The sequence below is a fragment of the Aethalodelphis obliquidens genome, unplaced genomic scaffold (genome assembly GCF_003676395.1).
Source record: "Aethalodelphis obliquidens isolate GAN/ISIS:26980383/991018 unplaced genomic scaffold, ASM367639v1 scaffold8, whole genome shotgun sequence".
NCBI classification, from domain to species: Eukaryota; Metazoa; Chordata; class Mammalia; order Artiodactyla; family Delphinidae; genus Aethalodelphis; species Aethalodelphis obliquidens.
Genome location: NW_020837952.1, coordinates 4606406 through 4623917, shown reverse-complemented (window position 1 = coordinate 4623917; position 17512 = coordinate 4606406). Strand labels below are relative to the sequence as shown.

At 52.1% G+C, this 17512-nt stretch overlaps 1 protein-coding gene and 1 long non-coding RNA gene across 10 annotated transcripts in view; both read right to left on the bottom strand.

Moving 5' to 3' along the window:
• Positions 1–3626: 3626 nt before the first annotated feature.
• SLC61A1 (solute carrier family 61 member 1) lies at positions 3627–6329 on the bottom strand. 4 transcript variants are annotated; one of them, XM_027106426.1, is made up of 2 exons: positions 6207–6329; positions 3627–5236 (listed from the first exon to the last, which is right to left on the bottom strand). In XM_027106426.1, exon 2 carries the CDS (start codon positions 5216–5218, stop codon positions 3866–3868), a length of 1353 nt encoding a protein of 450 aa, XP_026962227.1. In that variant the 5' UTR covers positions 5219–5236; positions 6207–6329; the 3' UTR covers positions 3627–3865. The 4 variants fall into 4 exon arrangements, with proteins under 4 accessions (XP_026962227.1, XP_026962226.1, XP_026962225.1 ...); XM_027106425.1 differs by lacking the exon at positions 6207–6329 and adding an exon at positions 5936–6037; XM_027106424.1 differs by lacking the exon at positions 6207–6329 and adding an exon at positions 5836–6029.
• A 2578-nt stretch (positions 6330–8907) lies between these two features.
• LOC113620506 (uncharacterized) overlaps positions 8908–17512 on the bottom strand; it is a 28960-nt gene continuing 20355 nt past the window's right edge. For 2 of the 6 annotated variants that reach the window (XR_003432794.1, XR_003432798.1), the window contains 2 exons: positions 11252–12465; positions 8908–9533 (listed from right to left, as the gene is read on the bottom strand). This is a non-coding gene — a long non-coding RNA (uncharacterized LOC113620506). Of the gene's footprint in view, positions 9534–10319; positions 10927–11251; positions 12466–17512 lie in introns of those variants that run through there. The other 4 variants (XR_003432796.1, XR_003432797.1, XR_003432795.1 and 1 more) reach the window with 4 other exon arrangements.

Sequence of the window (17512 nt, the reverse complement as noted above, 5' to 3'; positions counted from 1 at the left end):
TATAATTTTTTACATTTTATATTTATATTTGTAATATATTTATACATCAATATAAATATATGTATTTTAACATTATATACACATGTATTTACATTCACATATTTATATTAAATATATATTTCTGTATTTGCATTTGACTCTTTTACAATGAACCCATATTACTTTATTGTTAAAAATAATTATTGGGCTTCCCTGGTGGCGCAGTGGTTGAGAGTCCACCTGCCGATGCAGGGGACACAGGTTCGTGCCCCGGTCCGGGAAGATCCCACATGCTGCGGAGCGGCTGGGCCCGTGAGCCATGGCCGCTGAGCCTGCGCATCTGGAGCCTGTGCTCCACAACGGGAGAGGCCGCAACAGTGAGAGGCCTGCGTATCGCAAAAAAAAAAAAAAAATTATTAAAGCAAATGTGACATATTTTTATAACATTAGGTCTGATCCCAAGCATGACAAACTTTTGTTTGTCTAATAATTCTATTCTGTGGTTCTGTGGGGAAGTGGTGGCAAAAAATAATAAAAGCAACAAGGAGAACCACAGGATTGGGGTTAGGGAAAGTGTGTTGGGGAGTGGAACCTAGACCCAGCCAAAGGGTCATGGCTATTCACTGGGGGTAGCCATTCCCCTCCCTGAGCAGGGACTGAATTTCCAGGAAGAGGTCATTCTCCAGCCTCAGAACGCAGTACTGTCCTCATGACCCAGTCCTCCTGCCTTCTTGTCCATTGGCTCCTGGTTCCTTGGGCTGTTTCCGTTCTCCTCAGGATCACTTAAATGCTCCAAATAAAATAATTATATATCCAGCTGGATGGAAAGTCAGAAAATCAGGAGCCTCTCTTAGTGAAAGATGGTGGTGTGTATCAAGTCTGACACCAAGCTGACCTTCCCACTTGAGGAAGAGGAAATGAGTTCAAGTGGAACACACTGACACCCTCCTCAGCTGCTCACATACCCCAAAGTAGAAGGCTTCTCAGATAGCTTGATCCTGCTCTCTGGGCCAGGACCAAGGATAAACACTGCTGGGAATCACCCAACCACTGGGATGGGTTGGAAAGTTCTATACCCCATTACAGTCCCATCCACTCATTCTCACACCCAAATCTGGCTAGGCTCAGCTGGATTGAAAAAGTTAAACAATAAAATATGAACGCAAACACTTATGTAGTACTTACACTGGGGGCCAACTGCTGCTCTAAGTGCTTAATTTAATCCTCACATGAGCCCTAGGAGTAGAAACTACACCATCATCCCCATTTTATAGATGAGGAAACTGAGGCACAAGGTTGAACCCAGGCAGTCAGGCTCTGACTCCATGCTCTTCACCAGTTCCCTCTGCTGCCTCTCAGCAAGGCATCACAAGCAGCGTTCTGCAGGCAGCATGCGCCTGGTGAAGCAATCCCTCATTTGCCCCATATGGGTAAATATCCAAAGGTGGGCCAGGTGGCCACGGCTAAGTGCTCCCACACTCTTGCCCTTCTCCAGGGACAGGGCTCAGGAGGAGGGAAGAGGGCTAGAGGGGGAAAGGCAGGTAGGTGAAGACCCAGGGGACAGAGTCAGTACATGCCATATAGAAGGGGTACTGCGCAGACAGCAGGAGGCAAGGTTTGGCCTTGGCTTTGCCATCCACTTGCTACATGCCCTTTAAGTGGGTTTTCCTCTTGGGTAAAAAATTTCACCAGCACCTAGTAATACAGTGCATGGCATATAGTAGGTGCTCAATAAAAATATGTTTAAGGCTGACTGGACAATCTCTAAGATGCCTGTGAGCTCTTCACACCCGATGAGTCTTGACAAGAAGAACCCTCCCCACTCTATCTGCTACTAGCTCCTTTGAAGAAAGCTCAGCAGGGACAAAGCTAAGGGAAACTCATTAGTCTGTCTCCTCTACCCCCCCATTTCCCTGTCACTTAGGAATATGGGGCCTCCTCATGCTTCCATCAGTAAACAATTACTGTCATCCAAAACAACAAATCATTAACTAGGCTCTGGATTCTAGTCTAATAGATTTCCCAAATGGGCAGCTCTTGAAAAGCCATGTGTGAGCTAGCCTGTCTCCTCTCCAGACATTTACTGAGCACAGCCACGGGCCAAGCCCCCACTTGTGTGTATATATATGGGGGAGGCAAGGGCAAATAGGACACAATTTCCTCCTGTCTTCAAGGAGATCATACTGTGGTAGAGAGAGACGGAAAGTCTACAAATAACTAAAGTACATCGAGGTCCAGCTCCACAGGGCAGAAAGGGGAAGTGGAGTTACTGCAGCAGACTCTGTTTTAGCCTCAAGATGAGGGAAGGAAAAGATATCTGTTTTTTCATACTTAACCTCAGCTTCTATTCCCTGCAGGCTGGGTGGGGGAATGTGTTTTTTCCCTTGTCTGACTAGGGACCTGAGACCACCACTCTTCCCTCCCACTTGGCCTCACCCTGCAGGAGCACATCCACCCCACATTCCTCCTACACCAGGTGATACTATCTCGCCACACAGGTTTGGACCTGCAGCTCTTGGAAAGTCTTGCGTCTTCCTGTCTGGGAAGTAGTCTAGGACCCACGGAAAGGTCATCAACCTGTTTTCCAGACAGGTAGGTCCCTCATGCCCACCTCAAGCACATTCCAGGACACACCCTTGGGCCTACCCACCCTCCATCCCCACCCTTCTTAACTGCTGGCTCTGCTTCCCCTGAGAAGCCCAGGTTTGGGTGGGAGGAGGAAAGGCAGATACAATCGGAGGTGAGGCAGGGAGGGGCTCACAGAACTGGTGTTCCCACTGGTACTGTTTCCTGCCCTGATGGCTCCCTCACCCTCACTCACTCTGGGTGGGGAAGAGTCAGGTACAGACAAGATCCCAGTCCCTCATCCATTCACTGCTCTCTCTCCCTGGCAGCCCTTCACTTGGGTTTCATGCAAGGATACAGGAGCTGGTGGACCCCGGTGATGCTGGACAAATGGTGCCTCTACAGCCGCAGAGGCAGAAGGCAGACAGCACACATGTGCTGAGCTGCAAGCTTGCTCCTGAAGGAAGGCTCCGGATTTGCCCCAAGGGGTGGTCACAGACGCAGCTCAAGCCCCTGGAATCTTTGCTCAGTGGCATGGGCATCCACCCCATAGGCTCCAGAGACTACCTCACCCTGGATGTGGAGCAAGGTGTTTGCTTGGCAACCGGGGAGGGTGCCTGACCCCAGAGTAACAAGATATAGAGGATCTAGGGGCCTCAGGCATTTCCCACCCATTTCTGTTGAGAGGCAATTCCACAGCTCTCAGTTTAAGCTGGAGGCAGTCTTAGGCTCTTTTTTCTTTCTTTTTTTTTTTTTTGCGGTACGCGGGGCTCTCACTGTTGTGGCCTCTCCCGTTGCGGAGCACAGGCTCCAGATGCGCAGGCTCAGCGGCCATGGCTCACGGGCCTAGCCGCTCTGTGGCATGTGAGATCTTCCCGGACCGGGGCACGAACCAGCGTACCCTGCATCGGCAGGCGGACTCTCAACCACTGCGCCACCAGGGAAGCCCTGGAGGCAGTCTTAGAGAGGCTAGAACTACAAACCTTCTGCTGGTAACCCCACCTCTCACCTCACAACCTCCAGCTGCCGTCTCATCAGAACTACTGAGGTGGGTACAGGTGAGGATGAGTAAATCAAATCGATGATCAATTAAAAGTGTTTATTTTTAAGTAGAAAGGGGGAAGAGAGTGACACAGAGGCAACTTTTGGCATCTTCTTTCCGGGCCATCACCCCCATGTGCTTCCCAACCCAAAGCACTGGCAGGAGGGGCCCCGGGACAGGATGAGGGGCCAGACAGTCGCAAAGTCACAGAGAGATCTGTACAGCCCTGGAGAGGTGGGATTCAAGGATCCATCCCAGCTCCCTCGTCCTGGAACAGGATTAGAGCTCAGGGGCATAGGGCTCCCCGGTGGGTGAGGGCACCCGCAGCTCAGCATCATGCCTGACCACGGTGAAGAGCCCCACCACCGCCAGCAAAGCCATCACCATAACGGCGGAGCAGATGCTGAACATGTTCCGAGTGCCCGTTTTGCGATCGCTGTCATGGAGGACCAGAAGCCCCAAGCAGGCCAGTAAGTGCAGGGGCACCCGGAACCAGTTGAGGACACCAGCTTGCTCTGTCTCAGGGATCACTTTTCTCCGCAGGAAGCCCATGCTGGGAAAGTACAGCCCACAGGCTAACTCGATAAGGAGGAAGGCTATAAAGGACTCCACTGGACTTTCCTGACCTGGGCTGGTAGAGAAGGTCAACATGAAGAGGGAGAAGACGACGATGAGGACAGCGAGGGAGACTAGGTGCATGGGCTGAAGGTGGTACCTCTTGGAGGTAGCGATGCGGTACAGAGAAGAGCCGAGCAGGCTGGCTGCCATGAAGCTGGAGAAGATGATGCCCAGCGGGGCCCCATGTGGGTCCAGCACAGGCGTCCAGAGGAAGACAAAGATGAAGATGACACTCTCAAACAGGGCCTGAATGGTGCCTAGCAGCAGCACACGACGGTCCGACAGGAGACAGCGCAGACCCCCAGCACAGGTCCTGGGGAAGGCACGCTGCCGACCGTAGTTCTCTCCCCAGTTACGGAGGGCCAAGGCTCCAGCCAGAGCCAAGAGAGGGATGGCAGCCACAAAGGGTGCCACAGGCCCCAGGCCCATCCAGCAGGCCACGGCCTCAGCTGCCACACCTGCCACTACAGCCAGCACGTGATTCCAGAAGGCAGCTCGGGCAAAGGTAGCCGGGATCCACTCTGCGGGGAAGTCATGCCGTTCCACATGCTCGTGGATGTACCAGGCCTCAAAGGCCGAGAAGAGCAGGGCTGTGGACAGCCCACCAAGTGCTCGGCCCACCAGCAGCACAAAGTAGTCCTGAGAGAGTTTGGTTAAGCAGCAGAGAGAGTAAGTGAGGGAGAAGAGGACACAAGACTTCTTGCGACCCAGCCAATCCACAAGGGAGGAGGCCACCAGTCCAAAGAGGACTGTGGAGGCAAGGCCGCAGACATAGAGGATGGCGATTTGTCCCTCCAGGAAGTGGTAATGTTGATAGAGTTTATAGAGGTAGGGGGCCTGGAGCCAGTCAGCCGCCAGGGCCAGGAAGTAGACCTGATAGAAGTCCAGTTGAAACCGAAGGAAGGAGGGATTGCTGCAGGCTCTTCCAGAGGGCTTAGCCCGGCATCTTGACAGCTCCAACCCCAGGCAGGAGGCCAGGAGGACCACAAAGGCAAGGTAGGCAGTCACCAGCATGGCCGGCCCCCGGAAGACCTAGGGAGAGAACGGGGCTTCAGAGTCACATCCATTGACCGGATAGCGCCGTCAAGGAGCTGCGTGTCTAAGCAGAAGGCAGCTCCACCCAACCCCCGCTGCCACCTGCACTTCCCCACCCCTCAACTCCACTCCCCCGGAGCTCAGACCAGAGGGACCAGCTGGGTGGGTGGCAGGAGTGGCCCACCAGAGCGGTCTCCAAGGACACTGTGCGGCAGGGAAGGGGTGGGAGAAGGGAGAAGATTGAGCATTCGCCCCATCCTTGCCTGGTATAGCAGAGAGGGAGTTCCTTCACTAATCCCAGCCCTGCAGTCAAGGGGCTGCTGCCCTCTCCCACAGTAGCTTATGCATACAACACTTCCTTCTGTTACCTCCCATCCTCTTTGGGGAGCCCGTTTTTGCCCTCAATGTCTCGTCATCTGTCCCGGGCATCCCCACCGCCCGCGCGGGCCTCTCGAGTTGCTTCTGGGTCACGCGCGTGCATCTCAGACTCTCCCTCCTCCAGGTCAGGGCACCCCCCCCACACACACACAATGCGCCCCCTAGTCCCTGCCCAGCGCCGCCACATCCGCTCGCGCCTCGCCCAGACACCATTTCACCTGCTGCCCCGGTCTGCGGGGACGCTCCGGACACGCCCGGCTCCAGGCCGCCTGCCCGCCCTGCCCGCCCTGCCCGCCCTGCCCGCTCTGCCCGCTCTACCTCCGGCTCGGGTTCCCCCAGCGCGCCCGCCCCTCACAGCCTGCTTCCGGGAGCCTGGGAGCCCTCTGGCCGCAGCCATGATGGGTCCCGTCACGTGACGGGGGCGCGGCGCTCAAACTCCGCCCCTACTCCGCCCTCTTGCCCCAACCGGGGCGCTGAGCTCCGGATGCCTGCTGGGGCTCAACAGGAGGCGGTGGTGGTCGCTGCTCCGGGTTTAGCCCTGTCCGCTGCCCTCCCGTGACACCCGCTCCTTCGACTCCTGGATACCTACGGGGCCCCCTGGAAGTAAAGACACAGTTTCTGTCTCTTCGTCCGTGCCCTGGGTTAGGGAGCGCAGCAGTGTCTGGGAAAATGCCAGCAGTACCGCAGAGCTGGCGCTCGAGCTTCTTGAGGAACATCGCCGCCCCAAGCCGAAACAGGCTCCTCGCTTCCCTCCTCTCCCAGAGTAGTGACCTCCAGGCCAGAAGTCAGTATGGCCCAGACACCTGAGGGAGGCAGTGTGGTGTAAAGGACTTGGACTTTGGTTTGCAGACGGCCAAGGCTCAAATCCCAGCCCTGTGGCCTCGGGCAAGCCATATGACTTCTCAGTGTCCCAGTTTCTTGGTCGGCAGTCATAGGAGGGCAGCGCCCAAAGAAAAAAGGCTGAAGTTCAGTGGCAGTTAAGGGTTAAGAATTTCAGCCTTGGAGCCGGATGCCCACCCTCTGCCACTTACCAGCTGTGTTACCTTGGAAAGGTTATTTAAACTCTTTCCAGCCTAGTATTATCTCCTCAAAACCCTCCAATGGTTTCCCATCTCACAAAGCATAAAATCCAAAATCACTATAATGACCTACAAAACCCTCTGTCCCCTGTTCCACTGCTACATCTCTGACCTTATCTCCTACCATTCTCCTTCCTACGCCTTCTCCATCTATACTGTCTACCACCAGGGCCTTTGCACACTGTGCCCTGTAAAGTTCTGGTTCTTCTCCCAGAGATCCACATGGTTCCCTCCCTCAGCCCCTGCAGTTCTGTCTTCAAGTGTCACCTTATCAGAGAGGCCTTGCTTGGCCAACCTGTTTGAAAAAACACCACCACCTCTGCCACAGTAATCTACCTGCTTCCCTACCAACTCTCTATTCTCCTTTGCTGCATTTTCTCCATAGCACTTAACACCATCTGGCACACTATATATTTTGCTTAGTTACTATTTCTTCTCCCTACAGATTTTCATCTGTTTTGTTCACTTGTATTCCCAGTACTTAAAATGGTTAATGGTACATAAAAACATTCAATAAATATTTGATGAATAAATGAATGAATAATACGTGTAAACTACTCTAAAAAGTGCTGGTCTTTATTAGCTGGTAACACTTATCAAACAGTTATTATGTACCTAAGTTCTGTCTTAAGAAGTCCTGGGCCACCTGCTGTAGATGAATTGTTTAACTGTCACAACAACCCTTTAGGTAGTTACTATGATTATCCTTCAGAATTGGAAAGGTTAAGTAACATGACTAGAGTCACATGGTAAGAGGTAGAGTCAGAACTGGGACCCAGATCTTTCCAGTTCCACACTCATGATTTCTAAGAAGATTAAATGGGTTCACCCACCTGCACAGGTGATTAGCAAATGTTGGTTTTCTTTTTTAAAAATTTTTATTTATTTATTTATTTTTGGCTGTGTTGGGTCTTCGTTTCTGTGCGTGGACTTTCTGTAGTTGCAGCAAGCGGGGGCCACCCTTCATCGCGGTGCGCAGGCCTCTCACTGTCGCGGCCTCTCTTGTTGCACAGCACAAGTTCCAGACGCGCAGGCTCAGCAGTTGTGGCTCATGGGCCTAGTTGCTCCACGGCACGTGGGATCCTCCCAGACCAGGGCTCGAACCCGTGTCCCCTGCATTGGCAGGCAGATTCTCAACCACTGCGCCACCAGGGCAGGCCCTGTTGGTTTTTCTTTATACTAAAGTTTGGAGGGTAGAGGGTGGGAGGATCTGGAATTATAACTTGAGAAATACTTTCTTATGATAAAGTAAACAGCTGAGATTTATATCCTACAAGTTCCAAGTTGCCTTTATCCCTAACTGGCAAACTTCTAGAGAGTAGAAAAGGTATTGGTTCCCATGCATTTGTCTAGAAACACGAAGGCTCAAAAATCATCATTTCCCAAGGTCATTCAGTGAGTGAGGGCATAAGGGATCGAAATGGCCTTCTATTCTGATCCTGGACTGAAACCCCTTGAACTCCTGACACCCAGTCTCTCAGTTCCTGGTGGTCTTTTCTTTGAGGGAGGAGGTCATCCTGAATGAAGGCAGGGAGTGGGACAGGATGGCCTTACGTGCTTTGTCTTCTGTTTTCCAGGATGGAGGCCAGTGCTCTCCATTATTGAGTTGCATTTTGCTCAGAAGCACCTGACAAAGAGAGACTTTAAGGAAGATTACATTATTTTGGATTACTTTTATTGTAGGACCTATTCAAAATATGTTAACTCTTTAAGGTTCCCCTGGCCCCTCGAAGCTGTGAAGCACAGCTGGGAAATGTGCCAGCTGAGCAGCAGGGGACTGAAGGGGATAAAGGACAGCCTGGGAGTGCAATTCCATCTCTAGGACACACTCCTAGTAGAGGGCAAGGAGGGCTGGGGTCTCTGTGTGGGGAGTCACAGGGGAAGTCTGGCTTTCAGGGCAGGTGGGGAGGATGCTCTGGGAATTACTAGGAACCATGCTTACCAGAGGAGCATCATTTAAAACCTCTGTTATGAAAATGTTCAAACATACATAAAGGTAGAGAGCATAGTTCTATGAAACCCTATATACTTAATTCAACAATATTGATTTTTGTACCTTTGTTTCTTCTCCTCCTTTCTTTCTTTTTTCGTTTGCCAAAATACTTAAAATTAAATACATCACTTCACTCCATACTCAGTGTGCATCTGAAATACGGACCTTTTCCTACATAACCTCAAAGCCATTTTCACATTTAACAAAATCAACACAGATTCCTTGGCATTGTAAGTACTCAGTTCATAATTAAATGTTTCCAGCAGTCTAAAAATGTCTCTTTACAATTGGGTGGTCCCAATCAGGAACCAAACAAGGTCTCCCCACCACCACCACCAGCCATTGACTAGTTGAAGAAATCCAGTCAGATCTCCTTTAGAATGTCCCACGTTCTGGATATGTTTTCTCACTTCCTTGTTTTGTCATTTAATATGTTCCTCCACCCCCCATGTTTCTCATTAAATGGAGGTTAGCTCTAGAGGTTTGATTAGAATCATGTTCAGTTTTTTTGTTTGTTTCTTTGTTTGGCAAGAGTCCTTCACAGGTGGTGCTGAGTGCTTCAGATTGCATCACATCAGGAGGTACAGGGCATGTGGTTGTGCCATTTTTAGCGATGCTAAGATTCATCAGTGGGGTCAGGTAGTGACAGCCTTATTCCTCCATTGTAAAGTTCTCCATCAACCACCATCCTTGGTTTCATCCATTGACGATTCTTGCTTTGATCAATTATTTCATTAAGGGGTTGCAAAATGGTGATTTTTCTAATTCCATATTCCTTCTACATTAGCTGGAGTTCTTCTGTAAGTAAGAAGTTTTCTCCACCACTTAGAGCTATTTGGCCACCCTGAAACATAAGTTACACAGGACAGGCAGCATAAATGCATAATTCTTTTTCTTTCTGGTTGCCAATTTTCAGAATATGAAGTTGGGAGAAAAACTTCATTTTTTAAAAGTTTTGGGCTTAGAGCTGAGTAGGGATGGATGGCCTGGACAGTGGGCAGGGGAAGAAGGGTCTATTCTGGTAGCTCTGTCCAGCCCTCACTCATTCCAGGGCATGGGGTGTTTGGGGGACAGCTGGACAATGGAGGACTTGGTGTCCTGGCCCCTGGGCAGCAATGAGATGGGCATGACATAGGCCTGGTGTGCAGGCAGCTGCAGGACCCAGAGAGAGAGAGAGAGAAAACCAGATTTTGGGCAGGCAGAAAGTGAGGTAGGAATTGAAAAACAGCTGGACCCAGAAGACAGGAACAAAGACAGAAAGGGAAATAGAAATGGAAGAGATCGAGAATGACTTGCACCCAGAAGCAGAATAGGACAAAGGAGAGAGGCAGGAGGTGAATCAAAAGACCAAGGAAGAGGAACTTCCCTGGTACCGCAGTGGTCCCAATGCAGGGGACGTGGGTTTGATCCCTAGTCCAGGGAGATCCCACATGCGGTGTAGCAACTAAACCCATGTGCTAAAACTACTGAGCCTGCGCTCTAAAGCCTGAGCTCAACTATTGAGCCTGAGCTCTAGAGCCCGAGCCACAACTACTGAAGCCCCTGTGCCTAGAGCCCACGCACTGCAACGAAGAGTAGCCCCCGCTCTCCACAACTAGAGAAAGCCCACAACGAAGACCCAACGCAGCCAAAAAAAAATTTATTTAAAAAAAAAAAAGGAAGAAAACAAGATTTTAAATTGGATGGGGAAAGGGAGGGACGAGTGGGGGAAACAGATGTAGAGATACAAGTTAGGTGAAGGCAGAAAGTCCAGGTGATAGAAACAAGGAAACAGAAATGGAGAGAGTGGTGTAGAAAGCTAGAAGGAAAGATAAGCAGAAGGATAAACAGAGATAGAAAGGAAAGAACAAAGGGTTCCAGAGAAGGAGGTTGAGAAAGAGAAGATTGAAACAGACCAGCGTCAGAGAACTTGGGGAATGTGGAGGGGTGCTTAGGGGCTCTCAGCTTAAGATCCAGTCCCACGCAGATGCCAAGGTCTATCACTTCCAGCTTCCTCTTGGTGGCTTCTCCAAACCCCCAGCCCCAGCCCCACCCCCAGGGACAGGGGACTTATGACTAGCTATGTGTGGATGGGATCATTGGGACCCTGAGTCAAGGGTTCCCAGCTTCCATCATCCCCCTGCCAGATGAGCATGGATGTAACAGATGGGATTATTGCTGGAAGATTGAGGTCATGCGGCTGGGCGAGCCCTCAGAGATTTGAGAGATAAGACATCCAGGTAGAGAGCGCCAGGTTCCTAGAAGCAAAGGACCATGAAGGATGTCATGATATCCAAGGGGAGGGAGGAACCAAGAATTCTCTGCTCAGCCTCTTCTTCTGGTCCAAGAGCCATTGACCTTCCTTACCAGGCTCATGATGAGAGGTAAGGGATTCAGAGATTCTTGGGTCATTTAGGGATATGGGTGGAGGTCCACACGGCAAGAAAAGTGGTCCCTGGACAAAGGATCCCCTGTCGCCTCTAGAGGAAGAATCCATCTCATCCACGCAAACTGCAGAGAAGATGAGCCAGGACGGGTCTCCAGGGGAGGGTGACCAGAGGGGAAAATGGCCAACTTGCTCACCTTCAGGGGCCGTGGGAGAGGCTCTGAGAAGAACACTTTCCATTCCAGAAGTTGCAGAAGAGGAGGTTCTGGAACCAGTGAGAGCATGCCCAGAAACTAGCTTCAAAGCAGACGTCCCGGGACTGAGGAGGAGGCCGGGGGATCTCAGCAGCCAGCCTCCTCTCCCTGCCTGGGTGAGGGGTCCAGCTGATCCTTCTCTGTCCTCCAGAGCTTCTGCCTCCTCCCTGAGGAAGCAGCTGCAGAAGTGTCCTGGAAGACTGGCAATCTCTCAAGGGGCAACAGCCCAGCTAGACTATCAGACAGTGTCGAGAGGTGCGGTGTCCCCTGAAGCAGCAGCTGCAGCGGCCGGCGGAGCCTGGAGGTCCCCGGGCAGCCCCCCGGCCACGGCCACAGCTGTCACTGCAGCCCAAGCAGGAGCTGGAACAGGCGGCTTGACCCCTGGAGCAAGGGTACATGGGGCAGGGAGAGGGGTGGCAGCAGGTCAAATGCGGAGCAGAGCAGGGGCTGCAGGAACTGAGGGGACAAGTCAAGGGCGGACAGGCAGGGCAGGGAGAGCAGGGGCAGGTACAGGGTGGGCCAGGGAGGCCGGGACAGGAGGGGCAGGGAGCTGCGTAATAGGGATAGGTAGTGCAGGAGCAGGTGGCAGGGGGACAGCCAGGGCAGGGGCAGGCACAGGGAGAGGGGGGGCAGGACAGACAAGGGGAGGCAGCTGGTGGGCCGTGCCCGGCGGGTGGAGGGGGATGTTGGTGGCTGGCCTTCTTGTTCCGAGGCCCCAAACGTAGGCCCAGAGAGAAGTCCATTCAGCTGCAGGAGCGGCCAGGCTGGGGGGTTGGGTGAAGGGGAGGGCAGGGGTGGGGTCAGAGGGGGGACAGTGGGGAGCAGGGGTGTGGGCAGGATTAAACTTAAGCCACTGCTGAGCCTCTCTGAGCCTGCAGCAGCTCAGACTTCCCCAGCTAGCCCTCCGCTTCCTGGCCTGCCTGCTCCCCTCCCCTCCACTGAGAACCCACCAAGGGCACCAGACCAGAGCACGTCCTCCAAATAGCATGTGCACTTTCATGCCTCCAGTCCTTTGTTTCCACTCTTCCTTCTGCTCCCAGTGCCCTTTCTCTTTTCTCCACCTGGCGAGGTCCCATCATCTCTGAAGTCTTCCCCTTTATTCAATCAGAAAGTATTTCTTGGGAACTTCCCTGGTGGCACAGTGGTTAAGAATCCGCCTGCCAATGCAGGGGACACGGGTTCGAGCCCTGGTCTGGGAGGATCCCACATGCCGTGGAGCAACCAAGCCCATGTGCCACAACTACTGAGCCTGCGCTCTAGAGCCCGCGAACCACAACTACTGAGCCTGTGCGCCACAACTACTGAGCCTGTACTCTAGAGCCCGCATACCACAACTACTGAAGCCCGCGCGCATAGAGCCCATGCTCTGCAACAAGAGAAGCCACCGCAATGAGAAGCCCGCGCACCGCAACGAAGACCCAATGCAGCCAAAAATAAATAAATAAATTAAAAAAAAAAAAAAAAGTATTTCTTGAGCTCCAGGCACCTGACACCTGCCCATCACTCTCCAGCCCTGAAGGCCAGAACGGCTGCTTCAGGCTCCCATATGGTCCCTAGAGGAGACGTCGGGAAGCAGCAACAGCACCAGCAGATGCTCTGAGACTCTGAGACTGAGCCAGGGATGTTGGTGGGAGCTGGCAGGGGAGGGAGGAAGCCTAGGTTCTGGGAGTTTCCAGACAGGGCAAATCCCAGGTGTGAGGGTTGGGGGAGGGGCTGGCTGTCTCTGGGAGCCTGACAACCAGCCTGGACAATTATTATTTGAGGGCCTGTCATGCAGCAGGCACTGGCCATGGGACAGAGCAAGACAGCTTACTTTAAAGTGAGGGGTGGGGCAGGGTGGAGACAAAAACCAAACAGGTAAACAAACAAAGGTAAACAAACAAATACATTAGCTTACTTCAGAGCAAGGGAACGGCTATGAAAAACAACAGGGTGGGGGCTTCCCTGGTGGCGCAGTGGTTGAGAGTCTGCCTGCTGATGCAGGGGACACAGGTTCGCACCCCGGTCCGGGAAGATCCCACGTGCCGCGGAGCGGCTGGGCCCGTGAGCCATGGCCACTGAGCCTGCGCGTCCGGAGCCTGTGCTCCGCAACGGGAGAGGCCACAGCAGTGAGAGGCCCGTGTACTGCAAAAACAAAACAACAACAACAAAAAACCAGGGTGATGTGATGACTCAGAGAGGTGGACCCTTCAGGAGGGGCAGCTAGACAGCCCCCAAACAGTCAGCTATGATGGCCCTTAAGGGTTTGGGAGGAGATAAAAGCACTGGCAGGAACTTCCCTGGTGGTCCAGTGGTTAAGACTCTGAGTTTCCAACCTGCATGCCATGTGGCAAAAAAAAAAAAGTGCTGGCCGACCAGGGGAGAGCTGCTTGAGGCTGAATGGAACCCAGGTGGCTGGACTACGAAGAAAACTAAAGCTGAGAAGGGTATAAGGAGGGCTGGAGGTTGCAATAGAAGATTCAGTGGTCGGGGAAAGCGCCAGCGAGAAGTGACATTTTAGCAAGGACCTGAAGAAAGTGAGGGAGAGAGCCATGGAGATAGCTAGTGGAAGAACATTCCAGAGACGGGGGACAGCAAGTACAAAGAGCAAAGGGGAGAGTCACATGGCACAGGCAGAGAGCCAGGTAGAGGCCCTGGGAGCTACGGCAGTGACTTGGATCTTATTCCAAGGAAAAGAGAAGACCACTGAGAGTTTTAGGTAAGAAAGGTGTATGGGTCTTCTTGATCCTACACCTGCCCCTGGTTAGAACGTTCTGCTTCCTGTGTAACTGATACAACCATTTTGGAAAACAGTTTGGCATTATCTGGTAAAAATTGAGATTTCCTGTACATACATTTTGACTCTTAGTTTTACGGCCTAGAAAAACTCTTGCATGTATGTACTGGGAAACACACACAAGAATGTTCTTAGTGGCATTATGATAGCCCAGACTGGAAACAACTCAAACTTTCACCAACAGTAGAATAAAACAATTAACTGTGGTATATTCAAGCAACTGAATGCTCTGTAACAATAAAAAAGACAGTTATGTGCAACAATTTGGATCTCTCTCACAAACAAGAAGTTGAGCAAAATAAGTAAGACACAAAAGGGTAATACAGTGTCATTCCGTTTATATAAACCTCAAAAACAGGCAAAATTAAGTAATATTGATTAGGGATGCATACATAGGTGCTAATCCTATAAAGAAAAAGAAGGAAATAATTATCACAAAAGTCAGGATGGTGGTTACTTCTTAAGGGAGGGAGGGGATGATGGGAGAGTCACATGGGAACTTCTGGAGCAGGAAGTACTCTATTTCTTGACCTGGATGCCAGCTGAGTAGGTATTCGCTTTATTCCAATTTATTCTGTACCCTGTTCATAATATATTTCTTTACTCTTTCAGAAAGAGAAAATAGAAGTACTGTTTCTTTCTCCACTCCATTGCGCCTCATTCAAATCATTATGCTGAAGTTAGATACTGCCGAGTTCATACACCTATCTTTCCCACTAGACCTTGAGTCAGCAACCTTCCCTGTCACTGGTCTGGCACCTGTCCGGGCCTGGCATACAGCAGATGCTCAATAACTGTTTTCTGAGTTGGATTGAACTGAACTGATTTTTTCTAAGTCTCTCATCTCATGGAGAGGTGGGCAGCTGCAGAAGAGGAGGAAGCCTGTCGTGGTGAAGAGACCTCAGGACCACCAAGACCTAGGTTCCCATCTTAGCTCTGCTATGTGCTAGCTGTGTGATGCTATTGGGCAAGCTGCTTAACCTCTCTGGTTCTCAGCTCCCTCCCCTGTGATGGGGTTGATAATAACTGCTACTTCTCTGGACTGCTTTGTGGATTAAATGAGTAACGTACATGCCCTAGCACAACGCCTGGCACATAGAGATGGTCAACGAAGGATAGCTTCCCAACACCCTCCCCCCAGCCCCACATCTTTTCTTTGAAGGGGTTCACTAGAAAGGGCAGCCAGACATCAAATATGGTCCCAGAAAGTGGGCCCACATCCTCAGGGCCCCTCAGGGCTAAGGCGGAGATGTAGTCTGGAGGAGAGCTGGCAGACAGGGAGATCCCACTGTAAGTGAACAGAACCCAGGCTGTTGGTGGGAGCTGGCAGAGGAGGTAGGACACCAGGGTTCTGGGAGTTTCCATCCAGGAGAAGTCCCAGGTGTGGGTGCAGGGGTGCCAGGCCTGCCCCACCCAACACCCTGGCCCCAGGGCATGTGGGCACAGGGAGGAAAACGGGTCAGAGCAGGGCTGGAACTTAACCCCATTGGTCCCATGACCTCTTTGCCAGCTCCGGAGGAGGCATGGCCACAAGAAGCCTGCTCCCTCCTCCAAAGGACCCTCCATCCCTTTTCTTCAGAACGAAAGAAGCTTGGAACCTCCGTGTCTGGGCAGGAGGGGCTGGAAGCCCCCCAGTGGACAGAGGAGAGATAACCCCATAACCCGGGATGGAGGTTCTGTACAAAACGGACTGCTGCACCCACCCACACTGGGCCTGGCCGCCACCTGGAGCAGTCAGCTCACAAACTCCGGGCAACTGTGGAAGCAGACATGCTCCTCATTCCAGGGAGTGGAACAGGTCAGGGCTGGATCCCAGAGGGGGAGGGTGCACGGTCAAACAGATCAGAGTAGAAGGGTTTTCTATCTGGTGAGGCTCCAGCCAGGCAAACTCAGGAATCCCTCACCCTGAGGGATTTGCCAACAATGTGCGGCCTTGTTTTCTCTATGTAATCTCAGGCCTATGCCTGTGGATTCCTCCTCCCTATCTGTGCCTCTGTTTCCCTTTCTGGAGGAAGAGATGAAGGAATGGGTGGAATCATTCCAGGGCAGGATCACCAGGTGTCCCAGGGGCCTGCTTTGGCCATTAGGAGGTGCTTACCATCCCTCCCTTGTAGCATATCAAAATCCAGGTGAGGAGGGACCTTCTTCTTTCTGGGGGAGCAGGGTGGCTGGGAGCCAGGACCCTGATTCCAGGGCCTTTGCACATACTCTTCTGCTGCCCTCCCTTCTCTCTACTGCCTCCCCACCCCCCCGCAAAACTCTTTTCTAATCTCCTTGGCTGGGGGAAAAGACTCTTCTACTATCCATTCTCACAGCACCTTATACCTCTCCACGCTGGTTGTCACTTGCAATTTTGTGGGTGATTTATTTCATGTCTGACTCCTCTACCAGACTATAAGCCCGCAAGGGCAGAGACCATACCCAGGGCCTAGCACAGTGCTTGGCATATAGCGGATGCTTAATGAAGATTCGTTGAATTAATGAATGGTGCATGTTCAGGGAAGAAATTCCTCGAGTTGTTTAGGCCAGTCCTAAAATGCTGTGTTTCAAAATCGAGGCCTTATTCTATGTGGGGATCTGGGCAGCTCTGAGGCTGGTAAGTATCTTCCACACACAAACTCATTCACCAGGAGAACCAACAAACTGGCAAGCAGCAACATAGGCCTGATACAAGGGGTGGAACTGAGCAAGCACCCAGGGCAAGGCTGGCACCAGCCTCGGCACAGAGCAGGCCTAGGGGGAGGAGGTGGGAGAGGAGGGGAGGAAGGGAAAGAAGACACATGTTGTACATGTTTTCCTCACGCTCTCCCTGGGTGCCTCTGGTCTCCAAGCCCCGATGGTATTTCTGTGCCGTAATGATGTCCTTGGGGGTTGTAACATAGCTCCCCCCACCTCCCAAAGACATCTGCCAGCCACCTCTGAGCGTGGCCTAGGACATCCTCCCAGTACCAGCCTGGGCATGGGGAAGTTGCCTGTTCAGCGTCCTGATGCTGATGGGGAGCCGGCAAGGGTGAAAACTAGGGGCGGGCAATACGGTAAATCAGGGCAGCTGGGACAGATGTGTGGATCCTTTTCCTCTCCTCACAATCTCTCCTTTTGGTCTTCGTGATGAAGGGAGCAAAGGAAGCCTGGTCCTAGGGCCCCCAAGATATCACTTTCTCCAAGTTGCCAGGGTGACCAAGTGAAGCAACCACAAACAGAGCAAAGCCTAGAACTGGGGATGACCCAAGAGAAAGAGAAATGAGGGGAGCTCTCGCTACCAGTTTCCAGAGTGGGAGACCCCCTTCTCCAGCTTCCTCCGAGAATCCCTGGACAGAGCACAGGCAGCAATGCAAGATGGAGAGAAGAATCTGAACCCCTCACAATGCCCCTCTTCTCTGCTCCCCAGTCTGCCTGTTTGGTTTGACTTCCAAACCGCTGCAGCCCAC